The following is a 20,424-nucleotide window of genomic DNA, read 5'->3' as shown; positions in this document are numbered from 1 at the left end:
ATCTACTTCCCGCCTTCCAGCCTAGCGGGTTTCTTGGACCCCTCGGTTTCTGCGACTAGCCGCTTACGTTTGCCTGAGCCGTGTTGCCGGGGACCCGTGACCTTTCACCCCCTCCCTTCCCACAGGAGCGCCCCGGCCCCCGTCCCCGCCCCCGCCGCCGGCGCGCGCCCCCGCGCACGCTCTCAGCCCGCGCGCGCTCACTCCCGCGCAGACACGCACACTCTCGCCCCCCGCACTGGCCCCCCCGCCCCCGCCCCCGCAGGCTGAGACTTCGGCGTTGGGAGGCGGCGGCGGCGGCGGCGCTGCTGAGAGGCAGGGACCCGAGCTTGAAGTGTGTGGGAGTCTGCGAACTCAACCCCTCACTACCCTCCCCTCGCAGCCATCCCCCTCCCTCCCCGCCACCCCCCCCCCCCACAAGCGGGAGAAATAATGAGCGAGACCGGGCGGCAGCAGCAGCAGCAGCAGCGCCGAGCAGCCCAGGCAACGGCAGAACCGCTCCGGCGGCGGCGGCGGCAGCACCAGCAGCGGGAGCGAGCGCAGCGCTAGCGCGGCGCGGGGACCGCCGCGCTCCTTCCCGGCTCCTGCCCTCCTCCGCCGCTCGCTCTTCTCTCCGCGTCCACCTCTTTCCCCTCCTCCTGCTCATTCACTCTTTCCCTCACTCTCCCCTCCTCCTCGGCTTCTCCCTGCGCCCCGCCAGCCCTCGCGCTCTCCCACTCCCTCTGCCCGTCCTCCCCGCTCCCCTCCTCCCGCTCATTCACTCGCCCCTCTCCCTTCTCCACTCTCTCCCCCTCTCTCCTTTCTTCTCCTTCTTTCACCCTCCGTCTCTCACACCCCCTCCATTCCCCTGTCTCCTTTCTGACACTGCACTGCAGCTGCTCCTCAGCCCTGCCCCCTCCCCAGTGAGAACAAACCAGCAACATTGCTTTTTTTTCCTAAAGAGATTTCTATTGATCCGATTAAAAAAAACAAAAACAAAACAACCTTAAGAAACCCCAAAAGCAAAAAAAAAAAAAAAAAAAGCAAAAAAAAGAAAGAAAAGAAAAAGCCAAAACAAAAGGGAGAACCTTCTCCCCGTAGAAGCGGCAGGAACTGCAAACATGATGGCGGCAGCTCCCATCCAGCAGAACGGGACCCACACTGGGGTTCCCATAGACCTGGACCCGCCGGACTCGCGGAAAAGGCCGCTGGAAGCCCCCCCTGAAGCCGGCAGCACCAAGAGGACCAATACGGGCGGTGGGTATCGCTTCCACCTCCCCGCTGGCCCCATCCCCCGCCGCCCGCCCCTGCCTCCCTCCCTCCCGCCGCCCTCCCTCCCTCCCTCCCGCGGCCCGGACACCTCCAGCCCGAACCCGGCGGCTCCCGCGCCCTGCCTCGCGCCCCCTCCCCTGCACCTGCCCCGCATCTCGCCGGCCCCGACACATTTCCATTTCTATGTTTATCATTCATCAAAATGGCGACCGGTTTTTCGGAATAGACCTATCTTTCCATTTAATCGGTCGAAAGGCTGACCATTTAAATATCCTAGACCTGGGCAAGGGGGTCCGTTAAGGAGGAGGAGGATGACCCCGAGTGAAGTGATGGCCGCCCGAAGATGCGCGCTGCATTTAACAGTCTGATTAAATAAATAAATAAATGGCACTTGGGTAGCGGAGAGCAAATGATTGGGGCACCGGAGAGTTTTGCTCTCTTCATCCCCTTGGTTTGGGCCACAAGTAGTATGCAAAATCTGGAAGAGTGCATACTCTTACCGCACTTACATTGTCGGTGCAAATATTTCACTGATTTGTCTTAAGGGGTGTGCATACGAGGGTGGGGGTGTCTGGTACTCTGACTTGTTAGTTAACATCCTGCGCTTCTTGGGAAGATGAGTTTTAACGGGACCGGTATCGCTTCTTCATTTGCACTGGAGTCATCTTAACAATGCACCCAATGCATCGAGGCAGAGGTGAATTTATCTACAGCACGTACATTAGAGACGGATGGGGGTCTTGCGAATGGCACACTCGAAAAATTTGGAACGTTCATTCACATAAGGAAGCTGGATTTACCGGGGTGTTTCCTATTTAAGACATGATCAGTTTGACGGAAATTAAAGTTTATGGAGTTGGCTTTATTTTTTAAAACATTTCAATCTTTCTTGGTTCATCTACCCCCTTCGTTTTAATAATTGTGATTCTTTTGGAGAAGGAACATTATCTGGTCACTTTTAAGTGTATTTGATGTAAATGACTCCTAAGCTTTTTAGTATTGGCAAAATTCTTCTTAAGGTCCTTTAATTAATGAGCTTAAACGAGATCATAGTAGACTAAGGAGTGCTAAAGAAATACTCCAGGATTAGTTAGATTTGCCAGTCCACATCACTTTGAGTTATTTCCTGGCAGTTATTGAAGGCTTGGAATACACCCTACAGTTTGGGTGGATTATTTGGTAGGAGAATGGTTGTTTTGCATACTTTAGGTAGGATATAGGCAATGGCTAATTGTAGTCCTTATGTGTTTGCTCATGTTAAACAAATATAGCTCATCACTATTTACTGTCCTTTTATTTATTTATTTTGCAATATGTTAAGTTAAGGTTTGTCATGGTATAAATCTCTGAAGTTTTGTTAAAGGGTCAGTTCATTTTGTTTTACCATAGTAACTACAGATAGAATTGGAAGACTTCCATGTTTGGAATAACAACTGGAATTTAGTCATCAGTTTCTACAGTGCTGCAAAATAATAGAACATGTTTAGATTTTAATTCCAAGTTTGAAAGTATAAATTCTACAGAATGGGAAACATTTCGTACATGTTTATTTTTCAGTGTAATTGGCTTATTTTCGTTCTTAAAAAAAAAAATTAACCCCATATTTCCTGCAGCTATATGCCCAATGTTTTAATCGCTCTTTTTCTCTCTTGAGGGTGGAGGGAGGATACAAAGTTTAAAATTATTGTGTTAACGAAGTATATTTCCTTGCATTTTTCAGAAGACGGCCAGTATTTTCTAAAGGTTCTCATACCTAGTTATGCTGCTGGATCTATAATTGGGAAGGGAGGACAGACAATTGTTCAGTTGCAAAAAGAAACTGGAGCCACCATCAAGCTGTCTAAGTCCAAAGATTTTTACCCAGGTAGGTGCAATGGTGAAGAGATTGTTTGATAAATCCCCAAGGAAATAAAAGATCTACCTGTGTTGTGTGCTGTATTGAAAGAATTCTTAATAGTGTAGACTATTTATTTATTTGATGTATTAGAGTATTTGTGGAAAAATTTTAAGAGTATTTTCACTCTTGGTTATGTTTTGTTTCTATAATTGATATTCTGTCTATGATGTAGACCAATTTTGAGATGAATCTTCTGGGTATTTCTAAATACTTCTTTCTAATTAGGGAAAAAAACTCTAAAATTTAAAGATAGAAACTAGACAGCTGGCATCAGGAAATAGGGTTCTTCTGAAGTTTTCAGAAATAATTGTAATGACAATTAGTCTAGAGTGAATTCAGAAGAGGAGGTAGAAAGGCTTCTTAAAGAATGGACCATTTACTTTCTAAATCCATTATGTACCTCTTTCTGCTTCATTGCTTTGTTTGTTGGCCCTGGAGTGAAGAGGACAAGTGCTGCCTCTTCAGATTTTTAAAATATTGTGTTTTTAATATAACTGTGACAAGGAAATATATTATTATGTAAGAAGTAAAATAATGCTTCAAAATTTGTGTTACTTAAGAGCTGTATTTGATCAAAATATGTTAACAGTTTGTGTGGTACTGTAGGTACTGTAACCCAATGGAATATGGCAAGTTTCCTAGGTGGTATAATTTTTTTTTTTACTTTTCAGTGTGTTTTTTAAATTTAAACTGTTTATAGTTCTGTGCATTTATCTTTATCTTTTTAAAATCATTTTGCTACTTAATATATGGATTTTAAGTTTGTGTATCTCCTAGATAAAACATTAATTGATTTGCTTTTACCTACATGTAGCTTCTGCCATTTTTTTTTGTTATTTCATATTTATGGCCATAAAAAATATTTATTCAGTGCTGAGGGGACCGACACTGCTTATTTTTTTTTCTTGGTAGGAAAGAAAAGCTGATTTGCTTTCAGTGATCTAATTCAGTAAGAGTTCTTTAGTACAGCAAAGACATCTGGTATGAATGTAAGCAAAACATTTGGAGGATTTCTTTTTCATAGCCAATCGCTTGGTGGTAGAAAGTGGACCACTGTACTGCATAAGAAGGTTTTAGAATGGTCGGAACTGTCATTTAGTTATGTAAATTAAATGTAGTATGTTTGGTAAACATTACATTTATTAAACTAAGGTGTAATCTATTAGATATGTCCTATGAAAGTTTGTTTTCTGTGAGTGTAGTTTTGTAGATGGCTTTCCTTGTCTCTGAAACTTTCCTTATGCATTAAAAAAGTTTGCTGACATATTCACATTCTTATATTTAAAAGGTATGTTATGATGAAAAAATGTGGAATTGTGAAAATCCTTAGTGCAAATAAAAGCATTCAAAAGAGCTTGATTGCAGAATTAATAATGTCATAGTTCTAGGAAAAGAGCTGCAATGGTAAATTAAATTCACTGTCAATAGATGAAAATGAAATAGCTTTTTTTTGCATTATACATGAGGATATCAGATGTGCAGGGATGTTACAGAAAATTGGTGTTTATCAAGGATATTCCAAATAGTAAATTAAATGCCTTTTCATTTGACTATAGTGTATTTTCAGTGGTTTGGAAAGGGTGCAACTAGAATTAGATCTTTTGTTTTTAGTCCACAGTTGTGTATTTTTTTCTTATTACATTGAAATTGCTTATTTTATTTATAGTTCTGAGGCATGTTATTCATATAGAGCAAGAATATCCGTTGGAAAAAATGGAAAACTGGAATGCGTTGAATAAAATTTTGTGTGTGTAGTGACGTAACCTGATCAAATGTGAGTTGAAATGTCTGGATAAAAGAAGGCTTATACTCTGCCTGTAACAGGTGGAAACCAGTCACAAACTATGAAATCAATTGTAAGGATGAAATAAAGCCCTGTAATTTATAAGAAGCTTTAATAATTCTGAACACTTTGTATGTAAATACGATTTTAGCTAGGTTATTACCTGTTCAGACAGATACCTCTCTCTTCTTCTGACAGACTTTAATGGTCTTTCTGTTCATACTTGACCATAAGCCTGTGGAATTATCTGAGGTCCTGGTATTCTTCAACATAGCAGCCTCTGAGCTACTTTCAACTTCTCTTATTCAGATATATTTAAGAGATACTTACCTTGCTCATCTCAAATGAACTAAATTATAAAGCTGTGATTTATACTGCCTAGTTATGAGGACTTTCTTGTAGGATTATGCGGTAATTAAAGCCCTTCTTTGTGTGTTTCATATATGTACTTATGACTCATATTCCATTACAATGAATATGCCCGATGTTTATTTCATGAAGCATTTTTCTGTTTCTTATTTGTAAGACAGAATATTTGGGGATAAGTGCACTTCAGTTGTATAACTTAATGGATTTTCTCAAATACCTAAGTTTTAAAACAATGCAATTGTGTTCAGAAGGTTCACTTAAAATACTGGTGTATTTGAGAAAAACTTTCTTCAGGGTATATATTACAGAGTACAGACATTTCTTAAGTAATCTCTTAAGCAACCTTCCTTTTCTGAGTAATTTTTAATATTTATGGTTGAGATGAAGAAAACAGTTTTTGCACATTACTTGGTATGAATTTAGAATTTATAGAACTGTATATTAATTACATTGTGTATTTTAGCATGTCATATAAAATAAAATAATTTGGGGCAATTGTATGATGAGGATTGTAAAGTGCATTTATCAATTACTGTAATCGGAAAAAAAAGATCGATAAGTAGATTCATTTTTTTGCTGTGCTGTGTAATTCATTTATCTATTACTAAAAATCTAAATCTTACAAAATACTAACTTATTACCTGTGGTTTATGAATATATCTTTTATTCTTACTTGATTAAAGCAACCTAATTTGATTTATTTATATATGCTTTTTATAATTAGGTTACCCAAAGTTAATGCCTTTTAATTAAAAAACAGCTTTCTCATTTTGGGAAATACATTACTGTATGCATTTTCAGGATGGCAATAGGATAGTATTCTTTTATTCCTTTATTTGGCATCTGAAGATGTGTTTGGTTTTGTTAATAAAAAGATTGATTTTATCTGTTAAAATCATTTAATGAATGGTTCAGGTAGATAATTGGGAAAATTTATTGAATACATTATTCATTGGGAATAGTAAAGGATATATAAAATACATATTGTCATGTATGCCTTAGATTTTAGAACATTTCATAGTGTACCTATTTTATTCCATTATATGACACTGGAGATATTCATTATATCAAACAGGAATTCTCTATAATCTTAGCATATATTTGTGTGTGTTTTAAACTGTTTTCATACTTGTGGCTATAAAACTGGATCACATTTATTATAAATTATTTCCTTTTTTGGTCCTTAAATTAAAATTTGAGCTCATTATTCCTAGATTTATTGTATCTTAATTTATCACTGTCAAACTTGGGTGATGCTTTTTTAAAAAATCACATACTATTTATATGTGAAATCTTTAAAAATCATGAAAAAGCAGAATGTAAGTGAAATTTTCTTTTAGTGAAGGAAATACCCCACACTGCCTTAATTTTGACATGGGGAAAATTCAGTGGCGAATTTAACCATTAGGGTTGGGATTGTGTAAGAATGATAATTCTTTTGGAAATAAGAGGAGTTTATGAAGTTTGAAATAGATCACTTTTGTTTACATTGTTGAAGGAAGAGTATTATTGTATTGGTAGTACAATGTGAATACTTCTGTTATAGCTTCTGAAAGTTGCAGTCTATACTCTTTTCTTTGATCTAAGATGCTTTGCATCTTAGAAATTTACTGGCATATATTTTAAGGCAAAATTAGCAGGTAAATATAATTGTAACAAGTAGAAAATAAAGTATAATTTCCAACATTGTTGAATTTAATAGGGTAGCTGTCATTACACTGTGCTATACCTTTGGTTTTAGTATTGTCAAAGAGTTGCTGACACATAATGTGTTTTTCTTTAAATATTAAAGTTGTAATATTTATGTTTGTTATACTGCCTATGGTTGTGGGCTATTTTATGTTTTGTCTGTCTGTATCCTCAGTTGTGGGAGGAGCCATAAGCTTTCACTTATACATTAATATCTGTCTGAAAATTTGCTGCATTTTTAATACTTTATTTCTCATTTTAAGCAATAGGAAATCTCAACACATGAAGGAATGTTACTGGCATAGCACAATCTATATTAAAATTTTACTTTCTGAAAGTTATAATTTTTATACTTAACCCATGAAAGCAAATGTTTTGTGGTATGAAATTTTTTAGAAAGATTGAATTAGCATTAAAATCTTAGCTATTCATTTTATTTGATTCTTTTTAAAATTTCATCCAGATGTTATATCTTCTGTTATCGATTTAGTAAGTTATGGCTTTACAGTGTTAGTGTTTTCATGAATTATATAGCACAATGTCACTTTGAAATTTGCTATTTGAAGCCTTCTAGATTTTGGAAAAATAGCTCATTTAAAACTTGTGACATTGTAAGGTAATATAGTACATCTAACAACATTGTCTTGCAAATATCACCCCCAAAGGATTTCAGGAATAGTTGAAAAATAGTGAGCACAGTTGGTGAAATAGTTAAATATTTATGTATTGAAGGTGTTTCGTATAATATACAAAGGAAAAACGATCTGTGTCTTGGGAACTCTAAGGAGTATGTGGTATCACTAAAAACCGAGCAAGAAACCACCAGTTAGAAACATGTCTTTTTATAGTTCGGTTCTTTTGTTTTGTTTTGCTCTGGCTTAAGAAAATTAATTTTTGCTCTTAAATATTACAAATAACATTTGCTGAACACAGTTATGCCACTTGTTAACTAAAATTCAGCCCCTAATTTTTTTTTTTTTTTACTTAGAGTTTAGTCTCAGTTGTTTCCAGTTTAGTGGAGCTGTGTTTTAAAGGATAACTTTTATGAGCAAGTGCAGCTTTTCAGAATAAAATTGGGGGGGATGAGGGTGGGAGATTTGTACTTGATTGCCATCTCATTTCCATCTTTGGATGAAGCTCTAGCATAAAGTTAAACAACATCTGCAGAGATGTGACTGACAAACATCTCTCTGGGACTCATCATTGCAGCCTGCAGCAGGTGCATTCAGCTTTGCAGTCTTTTCCAAAAAGAGGTTAGTTTGTTCTAACATTTATCGGTAGACCAGTGGAAGCAAGTGACTAGAGAGAAGAGGTTGGTTGTCACTTGTCCAGTGCTGGAATACTACAGGTAATTGGACTGGATTGGTGGGAACCATAGCAGTATGTGTCTCACATTGCATTGCAGCTGCTATGGAGCTTAATTAACCTGACCCTCAGAGACTGAAGTGTCACGGTATAAAATGTAACATGCAAGAAATGAAGCAGTGCTTTTCAATACTTCCTGATGCTTGGATTGGTAAAATTTCTATTTTCTTCATCCTATTCTTTAAAGATATGGCATCACATTTTCCATTTTTTATATGGAAGTATTTGAAACTAAAATGATTTCCATGAATCTGATAGAATCTACATGAAAAGGAGATAAGGGCTTTAGGTATAGAAATAAAGAGAAAATAACCTTAAGTAGGAAGTATTTAAAGTTCGCTATTCCACAAGTATATTTTCAGGTCATGAGTGAGCAGAAATAAGTGGAAGTACATTGTAGTTCTTTTTTTATTATATTAGATTAACATTTATTTCTTTATTTTTATAAGAGAAAGAACCTGTGTAAAATTAAGTTGTATCTTTTTAGCTGTTAGGGACTTTGACAGGCAAACTTTGCTGAGTGTTTTGACGTGTTCCAACACACAAGACAGGCATAGTATGTTAAAAATGTTTTTAGGATGCTTCAGCTTAATATAGGAGTGCTGTTGAAGTGGTTCTTTACCACAATTTATTATAAGTAAATTAAAATTCGATTAAATAAAAACTCTAAAAAAAGTCATTCATTTCTTTTGTTTTAAATTTTTTGATCTGTTTGAAATACTGACAGTACACTTCCATGACACATATAGAAGTTTCTTGTATGTTCTAATAGTGTTCCCAATTAATGTAGATGTCTCATCACAGTCCTGTTTATCAATTGGCCTTTGAACGGAAAAAATGTCTTCTAAATTAAATCTGGCAAGGTGCTATACTATTTTAAAATAATTCAGAATTTTAAAATATCATTGAGAGTCTTTGTGAAGCAGTTTTGTTATTTTGACTTTTTTATTAGTTTTACTAAATTGAATTTTTTGGTATCCATTGACTATAACTTGTCAATTACCCAAGAGTAATTAAGTTTTGGAGTTTGCAGATTTTTTGTAATCTATATACTTTTATTGAAGGAATTTTTACCAGAGTGGCCAATAACTATTTGATTCTGAAGTTACTGTTTGTAAGAAAAAGCTTCTAAATTTTATCTTAATTAGATTATGAATAATAGGTAATTTATTGGTAATTATAGTAATTGTGGAAAATAAGATTAAAATAATCATCTCTAGAAGTGGAGAGAATCATTCCTCCACTTTTAAACATATTTCATTTTTCAATCAAGATTTTTCATTTTTGACATTGTGGAATGTTGTTTTCTTATTAATTGTCATCAGTATAAAAATATTCTTTAAAATTACACATTTAAGAAGTTTTGATAAAGAAGATATTGAATAAGAATAAACATTTTAAGACTAGAAAATAGAAAATAAAGATTACTATGTAACTGACAAACTTTTTGAGATATTTTCAACATTTGCTAAGTTTCAAACCACTATATGGATATCCTTTTCCATGACAAACTTGATCATGAAAACACATAATATCTGCACTCCATCATTGATCTTTTGCTGCTCCCTGCAGGGCCTGTCATAGCATCGTTGACAGGACCAGATGAAAAATGAAATCAGTATCTTGAGTTTTTTAACAGCAAAATGATTCAGGTAAGATTATTTGGTGTGGAAAATAAAACATTTTTTTACCATTTTTATACTCATTTAATAATTGATATTTAAAATTAATATTTTTCTTATTTTAAGACCTGTTTTATGTCTTACTGATGTTCAGTATATTTGTCATATCCAATGAATTTTATTCTGAACTCAGTAATTTTTAAGTTTTAGACTGTAGTGTTTCTTACTTTCCTTGTGAAACTTAGCATACTTTTTGAAGCTTTGAAGAATAACTTTTCTTTCTCTTTGAAAGATTTTTGAGAACAGTTACACGTTGAAGGCCCCATAATTTGACTGTAGGATAAATTTTCACACAATGAACTTACTAATTAAATAAGAGTTCAAATCCTGCATTTCCTCTAGGATAGATATAATAAATGCTATTCTCAGTTTGATTGAATTTTTAGAAATCATTCTTATCTTGAAGAAAGTTGTCTTCATTTAAATAGTTAATAATTTGCTGCTCTAGTACTTAGATTGGGCGGTGACTTCATTTTAAGATTTAGTAGATAGAGGGAAGGACAGAAAAGAAGGAAAGGGGTAGTGCATTGTATTAACACAATAGTAGAGAATTCAGTATGTGTTTTTGTTTTATGTTACTAAATATTTTTGAATAACTGCAGCTTTTCAATTTTGGTTATATTCATTCTTAAAATACTTGTTTTTGAAGGAATTATTGTTGGAAGCAGTTGAGCTTCTACTTGGAGACCTTTCATTCACATACATAGTTTTAATTATTCTTTGTATAACTCCTGTGTTTTTAATTTTCTAAGACTAATTAATTTTTTTAAGTCAGAAAAGTACTTTTTAAAAAAAACTCTAGTTTCAGTCTTCACTCTGAAATCTGGAAGTTTTTCTCTTGTCAATATAAGTATTTATCAGCTGCTTCCTATGAGTCCAGGTATCCTATGATCATTATGACTTAGAAGTATTACGAAGCATCTTTTCTTTGTAAAGTAATATGGGTATGTTTTACTTCACCCTAAAATGTTGTGCTTCGATTGTTATTGTGTCCTTAAGTTTTGTTTAAAAATATTTTTTATATTGCATCTCTGATATCTGTCAATAACTTAGTGAGGACACTTAGGAGTATCGAAGAGGCTTTTTTTTTTTTTTTTTTCTTTTAAAGGGATTGGGAAAATAATGGAATTGTGGAACTAGATGAAAGAAATGGTGCTTAGGTGCGATCTCTTCCAGAATCTTCATTTAATAGTTGAGAAAACCAAGATACCAAGAGTGATATAGGCAAATAATTGTCCTGCAACTTTTAAATATGTTTTCTGAATTTGTGGTACAATTATAGTAGATACTTCATTCTCTTTTTGTTTTGCTTTACTCTTTTTTTTTTTTCCTCCTCTTTTTGAATGTGGCTCTCTGAGGAAATAAGTCTTCACTTCTTCTCTCTCCTAGTTTAAAAATAAATACTCCTACCCCCACCCCCGCTTTTTTAAACTAAGTTGAAAGCACAGTAGTTATTTTACAATAATTTTTGTTGTTGTTGATTTGCTACACTGAAAGGCCAAAGACAGGTACTCTTTATCATTACCATATGTTAAAAAACAAAGATATGGTAGATTATATTGCCCGGAATATAACCTGGTCATTTCTGTATTTTCATAATTGTACTGTTTGAAAATGGCAGTATTCAGGGTTATTTGATTTCTACAGCTTTGTTACTTCATTTGCAAAGTTATTATTTTTTTTCTTCTTTTCTTCCTTCCTTTGTTCCTTAGCTCAACTTTTTAATTTCTTCATTTTTGGTTAAACAGAGTATTGACATTGCTAAAAAAAATTATATAGACTTTCTAAGTCAAATTCTGTTTTGGGGGATATATGTATTTTCCATATTTTTATGACATAAAATTTCCTTAAGTATTGCATATTTGGCTAGGAATTCGTAACAGTTGGTTTTAAAAGGACAGAGTATTATGATTAAGAAATAAGCATGAGCGTAATTGTAAGGCAATCTAAGTACAAATGAAGATATATAATAATTATTAATTTTAAAACATAATTATTTTCTCTTTTTTGTCTATCCATTTCATCAAATTGGTCCACTTCTCGGTTAATTAGAATTCTGATGCCTCTTGCATTGCATTATAGGCTTAAGGGCTACTTTCTAACATAATTATAAAAGTCACTTAATGTGATTTTGAAGATATTTTTCCTTCACGGATTTAAATTAAAACAAAAAAATTTGTCATAGTCTTTACTTACTACAGTTGAATAGTAGAATTAAGCTTTATTGATATGAAGGAATTTATGTCATCCTTCATGCCTGCTGTATGTTCAGCATATAGCCCAGTGCTTTAAACATCTGTGGCATTTGAAATATAAATGAATGAATGTGTGATTGAATGAATGACCAATCTGAGGCTTCATCTGTGAATGTGATGGATATAGAAGGCAATCTGCAGTTTTTCATTATATTTCTAGTTTACTTTAGTGGGGTGATATCAATACAATGAATGTAGAAGGCAATTCATCTTCAATTTTGTATTATATTTCTAGTTTACTTAGGGGTGTGTGTGTGTGTGTGTGTGTGTATGTATATGTGTGTGCGAAACATCTGTATTTCGGATAAGTAAACTAATGAGTTCAAACTTCAAACAAACAAGGAAAGACCATAGAAGTGTTAAGACAAATATGGGCCAGGTCTTATCAAAGAAGAGTAGAATTTTTTTTTCTATTTAGCATGTTGTCCTGAAACTTTCAGAAAACTGAAAGCTAGTATTATGGAGAGTACTTAAAAGCCATCTCCCAGATGAAGATCAATTTAAAAATACTCTGTCTTAAGAAACATGAGCTTAAGTAATATTTATTTATTAATAAAGTAATACAAAGTACCTATATTACAAGATTTGATAGTTATATCACATTACAGTTTACTTATTGCCACATGGCTACCTGTGCAGTAAGAAACAATCTACTGATGACTTTTCTTGAGATACCTTGAAAATCAAAGATTACTAACCACTACATTGAGGTTACTTTATTAAAAATATGATTAGTAAATGTTTTGTTTTTAATATATTTTAATATCTCCTTCCCCACCTATAGTGGGGAAGTAAACATGTATAAATACATTAGGACTTTTAGAAGAGTATACCAACTATGTAGTAGATTGGAATTTATATGCTTTGAGTTTGACCAACTCAAATACTTTATTTGAAATTAATAGGAAAGTTATTGAATTTGGTTTTCTTCAAAGTCTTGTAAATACTTGTTAAACAGAATTTAGAGAAATGTATGAAATATTAGTGTTTATCTTATATTAATACATTGTTTGATTTTTGCTGCAATACACCAATGAAACTTCTAAGATTTAATAAATATATTTAGTTTCAGGCTTAGTCCCTTACATTTTTATAAATTCGATTTATTTTTTAAAAGGCTGATGGAGAAAAAAAAAAACTGATGGAGAATAATGGGTTAAAATAACTCTAAGTGTTTACTTGGCTGCTTCCCCTGCCCTTCTCTGCCACCATGGCCAGATTTTAACATTCTGATGGACATTTATGCGTTCCCTTTGGGGTTAGAATGAGATATACAGTTTTCTGAAGTTCTTACTCTCAAACAAGGGAGCAATAAGAAACAATAAAGATAAATACCTGGTTATAATGAAATTTGATAATTGTATAATGATAGAATTATGTCTTGAAGTTGAAACTGCTTGTGTCAGTGGCAAGATCTTGAGAGAAGAGGGTATACTTCAAAAAAGACTTCAAGGAGGAGCTGACAGAGTTTTGAGGGTTGAATTTTAATTTGCTTGGTGGACAAGAGTGGAAGGTCATTTGAAGCAGAGACAATATATGTATCCATGGAGTTATGAAAAATTCCTTGTATATTCAGGGGTCCAAAAGTAGTTTCGTATTACTGGGATACAAAGTAGATATTGCTGTGGGGAGAGAGTGGGAGTAGGGAGATACTATCGATATTTGTACAGATAAGAGAAAATGTATTAAAAATGTAAAAGAAAAGAGTTTGATGGAAAAATATTTAATTTGGAGACATTCAATAGGAAGAAATATTTTAAAGAAAAAGTACATTTGTTATGCCTATAAGATGAATGACAGTGGTACTGTAATTAAAATATATGTATTTGTATAAATATAAATAGTGATACTTGTACCTTGGAGGAAGGATTGCCCTAGTTATCTAAAAGCATAGTTAAATAGTAGATTGGGGAGTCTGGCTTTCTGCCTCAGTTATATAAGTAGAATTAAAGAGAAGACTAATTTGTTTAGAAAGAAAGGAAAAAAACTACTAGAGATAAAAGAAATGTTAAATATGAAAGCTGTCTTTTTATTAAGCAACTATGTGCTGAGGTGAGGGTAGAAGAAAAAAAGTGTGGAACCTAGTGAATGAAATGTCAGTGAGGAATGTTTTGCCGTATTCAGGAAAGCTCTGGAGATAGAAATCTGTTTTTGACATTTGTTCACTCTTATATAACCTGTTGTCTATGCAGGTGCATTTAAAGTTAATGACTCAAATGGTTTCTTTTACTAGTTTGCCTTTGATTAATAGCTGTTTAGAATCATAGATCTGATAAAAATTTTCTCATTCCTTAAATTATGAATATGTAGGCCTAGTTTCTAGCTCTCTTGGCATATGAACATTTATTTTTAATTTGATGAAAATTAGTGATTTGCACAACGTATGCAATTTTAATGTGTGAATTTTAATTTTTTGGCAGTGTTCAAACACTAAAGTTTTGGTATGTGATAGAGACATTGGTGTGTGTTATGTCAATGAAAATGAAAGTTGAAACTTACATTATTCATTGTTAGTGGATTCTCTGTTGTATAATTATTTTGTTTGGCATTTCAATTGATTATTGAGATTCAGCAGGATTCTCCATCATTGATAAATATTTATTTCATATAAAAATTAGTCTTAATTGATAATCTGTCAAATCCAGATGAGTTTAAAAAGTCACTGTGAAAAATATGGCACTGTTTTACATTTAGAAAATGAGATTAAAAATCTGTCTAGCATTTATATTTATTTGTGAAATTATTGGCTATTTGTGTAGAGAAACATTAAAAAATTGAACAGCTGAAGTGACATTAAGCACCAGATGGGAATTTGAAATAAAAATATTCATTGTGTAATCTTTATTTAAATGCTATTCATAATTCAATAATACCAGTTGTATAACTCAAGGTTGACTTCAATATAAAAAGGAAGCATAAGCAGAGTCTCATTGCCTTCAAATTGTTGTGCATATCATGGCATGGTAACATAACTTGTTCTTTAAGGGATAAATGATATAGATAAGGTGACTGCATACATTGCAGAACCAATACAATTCCTTCTGAGAAAATCTGTGAAGAAACTTTGTGTTTGTGATTGTTTCAAAGTGACATTTATTTAAATTGAACATCTTTTACGAATTCTGCCTTTAAGATGATATTCTATTTTACATTTACATGTATATTCTCAACTGAAAATTTCCAGCCATGTTTTCTTTACAGTAATGTTTGACATTGTTTCTTCTGAAGTATGTACCTATCTGTTTAAGGAAAGGTATGTTCCTTTGAAAGCTTTATCACATTTTTAGCTACACTGGTATATTTGACATCTTATTTAAAAACTAGAATGACTCTAGATGTGAAAACACAAACTGTGATAATAAGCTAAATATGCCATATGTGGCAGTTTAGGTTGGCATATATCTTAAATGGCATGTTTAATGTGCTGTATTAGTAAGATTAGTAATTTTACAGTGGAAGGCTGCTACTTTTATTTTATAGTCTTTTGCTGGTGGGCTTAGAATGCTGACAGATCCTTTACTTTGTAAATCCTTGTTTTCAGCCCAATGGCAAATTATTTTGCCATTGAAATTATCTGCATGGGATCTCTCTTAGTAACTAACTTATTCTCTAAAGTTTGTGAAAATTAATGAGAATTACAAGTAAGCAGTATATAGTTTGACCGATGATTATGAATGTGAAATGTAATCATGTATTTTTGTTAAGGAATAATAATGCTAATATATTTGGTATAACCAAAATGGTTTAGTAAAATAATTAAGAATTGAAAATGGTGTTTTTATTTTTAGAAAATGTATATATATTAATAGGAAAAGCCTTGAGGTTCTATGTCTATATACCATTTATAAAACCATTTAAAGCAAACTGCAATAAATATTGCCCCTTTATGACAGTATGACTGCACTCTCAAATCATATTCCAGGTTTCTTGAACAAATTTTTTTCTTTAATTTTTTAAAATACTGCTTTTATTAAAAAATTTTCTGAAAACCCTTCAAATACTTCAGCAGATTGCATTAAAAATAAGTAGGAACTGCATTGTGAGTGGGATAATTTCCCTAAATGAAAGGGATAAATAATGTAGGTAAGGACTATGTACATTTTTTGACTACTTAAAATATGCAGAACAGATACAATTCTGTTTGAGGAAAATTTTGAGGAAATTTTGGGTCAAGGAAACATTTCAAGTAACAGTTAGCTAAATTAAGTATCTTTTAAAGAGCCGGGCTCTGATTTTCTTTATGTACATATTTAAGCTATCTCTTGATCATTAATGGGAAAAATGATAGTCTTGTTTTTAAAAGTCTAGAACTGTATAACTAAATCTTAATAAAAGTAAGTAAGCAGTACATAAAAGTAATTTGCTAATCATGCCTTAATTTGATCTTACATCTCTATGCTTAAAATGTCAGTAAAGGCAGGAATTCTTATATCTGTTTTACAGTTGAGGGAAATAAGATAGTGAAAGTTAAAATGATTTGTGATATAGAAAGTTAATGATAAACCTGTTTGTTTACTGTTATTCTATAACTCTTTGCATCAGACTGCTTATAAATTTGAGTTAAAAAATACAGTATTCAAAATTTAGGTAAGATTCACCAAACTGCCACATTTGACCCGTCACTGAGAAATAATTAGATATTTTTTATGGATTGATAATTTTCCCTGTTCATCTGGAAATGCTTAAAATTTCAGTTTTGCCATTGAAAGTGAAACTGTAATAATTAAGCAAAATAGAGACTAAAAACAAGTTTTCTGTTCTGACCAGACCTCTGTAAACATAGAACCTTGATATTGTCTAGGTATTTCCTGTCTTCATATTGCTATTAGACATTAGGAGAGTTTGAAATTTTGCCTTGTCTATGAAGTTTTTTATATGAAATCATTTGATTATTCTTCATTTAGCATTGTAAGATTTGTCTTTCACATTTTAAATCATATATAACCACTGCTCTAGAGATTTGTTAAACTGTAGACTTAAGGTTAGTAAGGTCTAGTCAAATCACTGTGATAGTACTTAATATAATCAAAGTTTTTATGAAGATAATATGCTTTGGATATTACACAGTGGAGTTTATTAAGAAAATATCAAATCAATTCAGTACTTTTTAATGCTTTATGGGGATGTGAGATGGAATACAAGACTCCTAGAGAACATGTGGTGTCAGACAGAGCAGAGTTTGAATCTGAGCTCTGCCACTTAACTAGTTGTATGATTTTGGTCAAATCATTTAATCTTCTTGGACCTCTAATTTTCTCATCTGTGTGTGATTAGTACTTCTTGCATAGTTATAAAATGTTGGTCTAGGTATCACAAAAGGAGAAAATGTAAAAGCATGTCACATAATAGCTGACATATAGTAAGCATTTTATGACTCTTATCTTTTTTCATGTCCTTCTTCCCATGTTTGTTACATTTAATAATACTAAGTTTACAGCAAAGATTTTAATGTAAAATAAATTACATTAATGGGCTGGCAAAAAGGAAACATTGGTATAAGGATTTTCAAAAAATTTTTTCTCATAATAACTGATTATTATAAAATGTAGGCAATACAGAGAAAATTAGTTAACCTCTCATCATCCTTTAGGATAATTAATATAAATAATTTTGTATGTATTCTTTCATACTTTATAAATGCCTTTTTATATAGGTTTATATTTTAGTAGATAATTACAAACGATATTTGTTATATATAGGAATGAATTTTCAGCAAATCACCTCTTTTGGTTAATGGACTTATGGAGGTTCTAAGGTGTCCTTCCTATCTCAGCTATGTGGATACTTTTACTTACATAGCCAAAAAATATGCTCTGTGATACCCCTGAATGTATGCAGAGCTTTGTTTGTTTGTTTTTCACCCATATGGTTGAGATAAAAACTAGGGACATGATTTTATAATATTTAAGCAGATTAAATTGCATATGAAGCATATGGGCTTCTTTGTGTTAAGACTCTCTAAAATTAACATAGTTCATTAGTCTCTCCTTCATTCTTGTACATTAAAAATATTGATCAGGGCTTCAATAGGAATAAAGCAGGTGGCATACAGAATATTTAATACTTGCTTTCATGATATTTTTCAAGATACTAAGACTTCTGAAAATTCTTTTTCTGTTAGTCAAAAAGAGTCATAGTGTACTGAATGATAAAGCTAGATATTTAGTAATATAGATGATGATTCATAAGGCTTGTTTTTCAAGTTAAATTTTTTGATTACTTCTCTGAAGGCCTTAAACACTTTAATTCATGCAGCTTCCATGAAAGATCTAAGAGAATTTAGTGATACAGTTTTACTAAGAGTGTCTTTTAGGGGTCTGATTTATTGCTTTACATTCCTTAACAAGTACTCATATTTTCCATGAGTCATCACAAAAATTCTTGATTGCCATTATGGTAAAATTCTTTTTTATGATATGTCTATATTTTGTTATAATCAGTGTATAAACTTAATGCTGTATTCAAATTCCTTACCTATTAAATATTACTTACATATTAAATATTTAAGATTCATCTAATACTATAATAGCAAGAACAACAGTATATGTGATTTTGTTTTGTGTGAATGTGCCCTTGAGGACAATAAATGTAATTAAGATCATATTGATTTGGGGGTTGCTTTGTTGAAAATATAAAATATTAGTGAATATGTTATAGTATTGAGTAAATTCAATTTTGTATTTAGAATGTTATACCTTTGAATATATAAAAATACTAGATGCTGTAGGAAAAAATAAAATGAGAAACTTTGCAAAAGGTAATTTAATTCTAGAATGATTAAATACTATGGGCCTAATCTTTAGAGCAGTGGACTTATTTTAGATACTTAGAACCTGTAGAGATGATTAAGTCTAGTTGGAATGAGAGTGATATTGAAAGCTGGCAGTTTATAAAAGAGGAATGTGTATTTGTCTAGGGTACAGATGACTAAGGGTTATCTCTGTTTGTATTAGGATATGGTTTTGGGAAATGGAACAATTTGAGATAGGCTGTGAATACTGAAAATAACCCCAACTTCCTTCTCATGTGTAACATTTTCACTTTTCTTTGGAACTAAGGCAGCAGGCCACACAATATATGATGAATATAAGTATCAACTGCAAAACATCCTCTGTCATCCTAATTGACAACCTTATGTCCTGTTTCACTGAGAAAAAAAGTAATTAAAAGAAATTTCACAAGCTTCCACCAGTAGATCTAGCAGCCCAACTGTATCAGTACCTATATGGTCTATATTTTCTCTTATTATTCTGAGAAACTGTCCCTGCCCCAGAAAAGGCCAATCCTTTACTTTTATTCTAGATTCCATTCCCTCTTAGGTACTCAGATATTGTTTAGAAATTCTTTCTTCTCTTTCTTGTGTTATCAATTCCCCCTGCCCCATTCTATTTTCTTTCAACCTGCAAACATACTGTATTTCTCCAGTGTTAAAAAAGAAAAAAAGCATATCCTCTTTATCCCACTGCCTGTTCCAATTACCAGGCCGTTAACAGTAAAATGCTTCAAACTATCTGTCCATACTTGTGCTGTCACCAGTTCCTCTCCTCCCATTTTTCTTTAAAAGCTATTCCAATTAGAATTTTGACCCCATCCTTCCAGTGAAACTGTTCTTGTCAGGGTCTTTGGTGACTTTAATGAGGATAATTCAGAGGTGGATTCTCAGTTCTTATCTCTATATACAATCAGCAGTATTTGACATAGTGATCACTGCCTCTTCTTTGAAACATTTCTTTCTACATCCAGCATACCTCTACCTAACTAACTGTAGCCTCAAGTTTCCTTTGTTGGTTTGTTCTCATTTCTCTGAGCTCAGTCTTGGACCACTCTCTCCTTTTTCCTATACATGTTTACTCCCTTGGTGATCTTATCCAGTGTCATGGCTTTAAATAACCATCTGTTCTTTGATGACTACCAAATGTTTATATCCATTCTGGACTTTTTCACCTGGACTCTAGACTAATGATGCAGCTGCCCACTTGATATTACTTGTATGTCTAATAAGTATGTTAGAATTAGATGTGATTTTAAATATTCTGATTTTTCTCTCCAATCTCAAAATCTACTTCTCCCACAATCTTCTCCATCTTAATTGCAGCTTCATCCTTCCAGTTTTCTAAGGCCAGAAATCTTGGAGGC

At 33.4% G+C, this 20,424-nt stretch overlaps 1 protein-coding gene across 2 annotated transcripts in view; it reads left to right on the top strand.

Moving 5' to 3' along the window:
- Nucleotides 1-296: 296 nt before the first annotated feature.
- The window catches only part of NOVA1 (NOVA alternative splicing regulator 1), a 143,466-nt gene continuing 123,338 nt past the window's right edge, over nucleotides 297-20,424 (top strand). The window contains exons 1-2 of one of the 2 annotated variants that reach the window (XM_081230251.1): nucleotides 297-1,233; nucleotides 2,969-3,112. In XM_081230251.1, coding sequence (XP_081086377.1) covers nucleotides 1,098-1,233; nucleotides 2,969-3,112 — 280 coding nt within the window. In that variant the 5' untranslated portion in view covers nucleotides 297-1,097. The remainder of the gene's footprint in view (nucleotides 1,234-2,968; nucleotides 3,113-20,424) is intronic. The other variant, XM_081230253.1, reaches the window with a different exon arrangement.

Source organism: Mesoplodon bidens (assembly GCF_964165515.1).
Source record: "Mesoplodon bidens genome assembly, chromosome: 3".
Taxonomy (NCBI): domain Eukaryota; kingdom Metazoa; phylum Chordata; class Mammalia; order Artiodactyla; family Ziphiidae; genus Mesoplodon; species Mesoplodon bidens.
The sequence above is the reverse complement of the archived record's forward strand: the minus strand, read 5'-3'. Positions and strand labels throughout refer to the sequence as shown.